The sequence below is a fragment of the Antedon mediterranea genome, chromosome 9 (assembly GCF_964355755.1).
Source record: "Antedon mediterranea chromosome 9, ecAntMedi1.1, whole genome shotgun sequence".
Taxonomy (NCBI): Eukaryota; Metazoa; Echinodermata; class Crinoidea; order Comatulida; family Antedonidae; genus Antedon; species Antedon mediterranea.
In genome coordinates, this window is record NC_092678.1 from 7,996,270 (window position 1) to 8,002,269 (window position 6,000).

General features: G+C 37.2%; 1 protein-coding gene across 1 annotated transcript; it reads left to right on the top strand.

The window, feature by feature from the left end:
- The first annotated feature begins 2,235 nt into the window (after nucleotides 1-2,235).
- Nucleotides 2,236-4,390, top strand: LOC140058929 (uncharacterized). The gene is made up of 2 exons (XM_072104722.1): nucleotides 2,236-2,892; nucleotides 3,127-4,390. The coding sequence occupies exon 2, from the start codon at nucleotides 3,239-3,241 to the stop codon at nucleotides 3,935-3,937; it is 699 nt and encodes a 232-aa protein (XP_071960823.1). The 5' UTR covers nucleotides 2,236-2,892; nucleotides 3,127-3,238; the 3' UTR covers nucleotides 3,938-4,390.
- Nucleotides 4,391-6,000: the final 1,610 nt, after the last annotated feature.

A 6,000-nucleotide genomic window follows, 5' to 3' on the forward strand; every position in this document is an offset into this window, starting at 1 on the left:
AATGTTATTAAGTCTTTCCGGCCTTTTAGCGAATCTGCTTGCAATAGATTTGGTCAATGGATAACATCACAAGATTGGCATGAAATACTGGAAACCGACGACCTTGATGAAAAAGTAAATATTTTCGAATCAACATTATGTCTGGCATACGAACGTTGTTTTCCAAAGCGCAGAATTAAAGTTCATTCAAATGACAAACCATGGATCACACCAAAAATAAAAGGACTTTGTAAGGAGAGACAAATTAGCTTTCATAAATATGGAAAAATGTCCCGCCATTTCCGTACACTTAGAAACCAAGTAATTTGGGAAATCAAACAAGCAAAGATTAAATACTACAAATACGAAGTTAACAATCTGCAAAACACTAACGCAAAGCAGTGGTTCCAAAAAGTTAACCAAATATGCGGTACGAATAAAAAGAAATCTGTGTTGAATCTAGAAACTGAAGAAACCGATCCGCTTAAAATTTGCCAACTAATAAATAGCTACCTAGCGAATATATGCCAGAAGATTGAACCCCTACAAACTAATAGTCTACCATCATACCTTCCTTGTGGCTATGCACCGACACTCAACTTCTGGCAGGTGTATCATCAGCTTCAGAAAATAAACTGCAACAAATCAGTTGCCCCGGGTGATCTACCGCCTCGCGTCATCAAAGAATTCGCATTTGAAATTGCATCACCGTTAGTTGACATCTACAACGCATCACTCTCGCAAGGCATAGTCCCGCGCAAGTGGAAAGAGGCGACCATAACCCCACTTCCTAAAGTGAAAAGACAGGTTAACTTAAATCAAATCAGACCCATATCCATTACACCAATTTTTGTACGCATGCTAGAACACTTTGTCTCGTCATGGATAAAACCCAAGATCGCGCCTAAATTAGACGAAATGCAATTTGGAAATCGCACAGGAGCGTCTAAAAGTCACTATCTTACTAGCATGTTACACTATTTACTTCAAGGTCTTGATAAACCTGGACACGAAGCAACGGTTATTGCAGTTGATTTTCGTAAAGCGTTTGACCTAATTGATCATACAATCGCTGTCAAGAAGTTAATTGATATTGGAGTTCAACCTGAATTGATGCCGTGGATTTGTGATTTTCTGAGCGAACGTAAACAGAGAGTGAAACTCAATGGCGGTTTTTCAAACTGGCAAGGAATAACTTGCGGAGTTCCTCAGGGGACGAAACTGGGTCCCTTAATTTTCCAAGTAATGGTTAACAATTCGCTTAGAGACTTTCCAAATCGGTGGAAGTATGTAGATGATTTGTCAATATGTGAAGTTCACAAGAAAACCCCGCCTAATGTTCAAGATCAATTAAACGAACTATCACAATGGACCAAAGACAATAATATGATAATTAATATTGAAAAAACTAACTTTATGAACATTTCTTTTGCCAAATCTCAACCCATTGTTAAATCATTTACGATAAATAATATAAAAATAACCAATGTTGAATGCTTAAAGTTACTTGGGGTTCAGATCACTAATGATCTGAAATGGAATATGCATATCCACGATGTTGTTAATAGAGCCAGTAAGAGATTACATATGTTGACATGTTTAAAAAGATTTGGAATGCCTTGTAACCATCTGCGTCAAATGTATATTAGCCACATAAGACCTGTAACTGAATATGCGTGTCCGGAATGGCACTCTGCCTTAACCATAGCACAATCCATGGAGCTTGAATCTATACAGAAACGCGCATGTAGAATAATTCTCGGACAAAAATATGCATCCTATGATCAAGCAATTAAACTACTTAATCTTAAATTTTTAGATCAAAGAAGAGAAGATATTCTTCTTGATTTTGCTAAAAATCTTAACAAAATCGTCCCTAACGCACTTCCTAAATTGAGAGGCGAAACGTGTGGCAGGATACTTAGAAATGCTAAGAAGCAAAGTGAAATATATGGCAATACTAAAAGATTCAACAACTCATGTTTCCCAGCACTGTGTAGACTAATTAATAAACCAAAATAAACACAACAATAATAATAATAATAATAAGTAATAAGTACTTTCATCAGTTTCTTCCATGTGTAATATATCCTTTTTAAAAATATTTCTTTTTTAAACTTTTTAACTTTTTAATGTTGTAAATTTTGATGTTTGAAAGCTTGTACCAATTTTATATGTAAATCTCTCGCAATTCAGTTTTATTTTATATATACTGCAAAGAGAAATTTTAAATAAAAGCAGAATGAATGAATGAAGATATTTATACTGTGATGTTTAGGGTATGTGTTCTTTATCTGAATACTGTTACTGATTTAACGTAGACTTTTATACAATTTATGTAATTAATGATTATTGATCAACATTTTGTAGCATTGAGAGCATGTGTTATTGCCGCTACGAAAGCCTTTGTTAGGGCTTCGTTTCTATATATCCAGAATTTCATGGATGCTTTTTGAGTTAATTTACCGACTTATATAGTGTAATCTAGAATTATTGCGGTCATAAGATATTATGTAATGTTATAGGTAATTTTTATATGTTTTAAGAATAATGGTATTATGATGTAGATAATTGATTTCAATGAGTTTTCAACTTAGAAAATATCAGTATGGACCATTTGCTAAAGCACGTCACATAGCCGCTTGTTTTAATGACTAATGAATATTCATGAGTTGTACCTTGCTATCTGCGCATTGGTTACATAATACTGTAGGAATGTTATCTGACCTTCCTTTGTTCTTGCATAGCTTTTTTTATGGGTTTTGTATGGCTGTTTTCAGCTGTAAACAGATTTGTGTATATGTATTTAGACTGTAGTTCTTAATATTATAGGATCTACCAACTGTTAATCTGCTTAAGATACTGAAGTTAATCAGAGACTTGTTTAAATGTTAATTACATCCGGTCAAAGTAGTAAGTTTCCATTGATTATGCTTTATAATATTATGTTTGAATTAATGAATCAGAATTGAACATGAAAAGAATAATGTTAACTATCTAATGACAAGTCATTATTGAAAGGGTTGATGATTATGGATGCATTAATCTAATATTGAAATAATGTTTTATGTATGTTTTCTATTTACATGAGCTTTTTAGTCAGGTTGACTTTTACTGTAACCTTTGTTTTTTATTCAATCTTTACAGAATTGAATGGTGTTAAATAAACACTCATACATTAAGATCGGTTGTGATATTGTACTTTACTTCTGTCCGCCTCGCCACAATTCAATTTACTATTGTAAACCGCTGAGGAGTGATGGAGGAAAAGAAACTGAAGAGACGAACAAGTAAGTCCAGATTCACCAGGCAGAAGAAACACCTGGACAACCTGGTTGATCATGATGAATCCGTTGAGGAAATCCAAACAGAATTTGGAAAACTGGAATTGGCCTTTCATGGACTACAAGACAGACACGATGAGTATTGCGAAATGATTAAAGATGAAGAAGCATACAACAAGGAGGAGGAATATATTCAGGCATGTATGGATGAGTTTTTAGCAATTAAGGCTAAATACAAAATGGCTCTGAAAAAAAATCCACCTCAACTTCCGTTACCAGTACAAGTACACGGACTGTCTAATCAGTCACCGCCTGCTTCGATTAATTCTGCATCCCTGTCAGATCCAGTTAGTGAAGTCATCGAGTCTTTGAATTCATCATCAACTGTGCAGACACGCCAGATAAAACTGAAACCTAGGGTTGAAAAACCAAAGTTACCTGTGTTTAGTGGAGACGTCAGAGAATACTGGACCTTTAGAGATGACTTTAAACACATGATTGAACCTGTCTATGAACCAAGAGATGCTGTTTCAATACTGAGGACCAGTCTAACAGGCAAACCATTAGAGTTACTAAAGGGAATAGGAACCGACTATGTTGCATGCTGGAAGTACCTAGATCTATATTATGGGGATCCAAGAATAATTTCAGATGCTGTGACGCAAGATATATGAAAGTTTAGAGTGCTTAAAGAAGGAGAAGATCAGCGCTTTTGTGAGTTCTCACACCTAGTCAGAAGATGTTTGAACATACTAAAACAAGTTGGTAAGGAAGCGGATATGAACAATAATCATATGCTAGCCCTAATTGAGATGAAACTAACCACAGAGGATAGGAAAGTGTATGCAAGATGTCTGCAACAAAAAGAAGAAGACGCCTCCTTAGAAGGTTTGCTTAAGTTTCTTGAAGTAGAAATGAGGTCTAGAATGAGAGCCACTGCAGCCGTCCGTAGTACACAGTCACCTGCTCAAGGTAAAGTTAATATGGGACAGCAGGAAATAGATGGTCAAGCCAAACCAGATAACCAACATAAATCCAATCAACAGAAGTCAAACCAACATAAGTCTACATGGAAGAAATGCTGGGGTTGTAACACCAATGACCATTGGCCAGACCAGTGTACCATGATATCAGGATTACATGCAGCAGCCCGTCTAAAGATGGCGAAAGAAGTACATGCCTGTTTTAGTTGTCTGAAGAGAGCCGCCAAAAACCACAACATGAGGACTTGCAACCGGCGAAAGCAATGCAGCCAGGACAAGTGCGAGTCATACCATCATATACTTCTTCACCAAACTCCTACTAATTATTTAGCTAGTGTAGCTGCAAATGCCAATGATGTTGTGTTACCTGTAATTACTGTGAGGTTAGGTGTTGGTGACAATCACATAGCTGGTAATGTCATGCTCGATTCGGGAGCTAACGTAACATTAAACCGACAAACTGTAGCAGAGGGATTCAACCTGGAAGGAAAACCAATAAGTATTGACATTGGTATCCTAGGAGGTGAAATTCAAGCCCATCAGACCAAAATCTACCGAGTCACAATCTTAGCTCGCCAGAAAGAGCATACGATATCTGCTATTGAAGTTCCTGAGATAGCCAATGTGAAAAAGCCCAACAAGAATGTCATTAAGAGTTTAGAACGAGAGTTAGGCTGTACGTTGAGCCGAGGAGATGGTGCGGTTGATGTTCTAATTGGTGTAGACTATCCTATGATGCATAGTGGAAAGACCAGGCAAGTAGATGGCTACTTACTCAGAAAATCACCATTAGGCTGGGTAACATTCGGGTCATCCAACAACCACCACAAACATAATATGACAGTGTTAACGATCAACTTAACTGAGAAGACCGATCTAACTAAGTTTTGGAGAACAGAAGAAATGGGGGTTCAGTTGCCAAATTGTTCCTGTAATCAATCACCATCTCATAAACTAAAGTTGACACCTTCAGAGAGACAAGAGTACAACGTGATGTGGAGGTCCTGTAAAAAGGTCGGAGACAAGTGGCAAATACCATACCCATGGAAAATGGATGTTTCAAAGCTAATTGACAACCAACTGCTTGCCGAGAGAATGCTAGTCTCGACTGAAAATCGACTAAAGAAAGACCTATCACACCTGAAATGCTATCAGCAACAAATGGAAGAAATGGTACAATTAGGTTTTTCCCGGAAACTGTCAGAGAATGAAATAGCGACTTATGATGGACCAATATGTTACCTGCCACACCACGCCATTATCAGATCAGATAAAAAAATCGACACCTGTAAGAATTGTATTTAATGCATCTGCTAAATTTCAGGGCCAAGCACTAAACCAATTTTTGGGAGAAGGGTCCTGACTTACTTAATAATCTGTTTGGAGTTCTCTTGCGATTCAGGCAACAAGAAATCGCTCTAGCTGCTGATATTTCGAAGATGTATCATCGTATATCTATACCCGAGAGCGACCAGCAAGTTCATCGATATCTATGGCGTGACTGTAATCAAACAAAGAGGGCCGACATATATGTTAAAACTAATGTCACCTTTGGCGACAAACCAGCTCCTGCCATGGCTCAAGTAGCGTTGAGAAAAACAGCTAAAGTTAATGAGGAGACTTATCCAGAGGCAGCTCAAGTTATCACCAATGACAGTTATATGGATGACATACTGACGTCAGTGTCCGATGTTAAATCTGCCGAACAATTGTCAACAGACATCGACCATGTGCTGAAAACAGGAGGCTTCCAA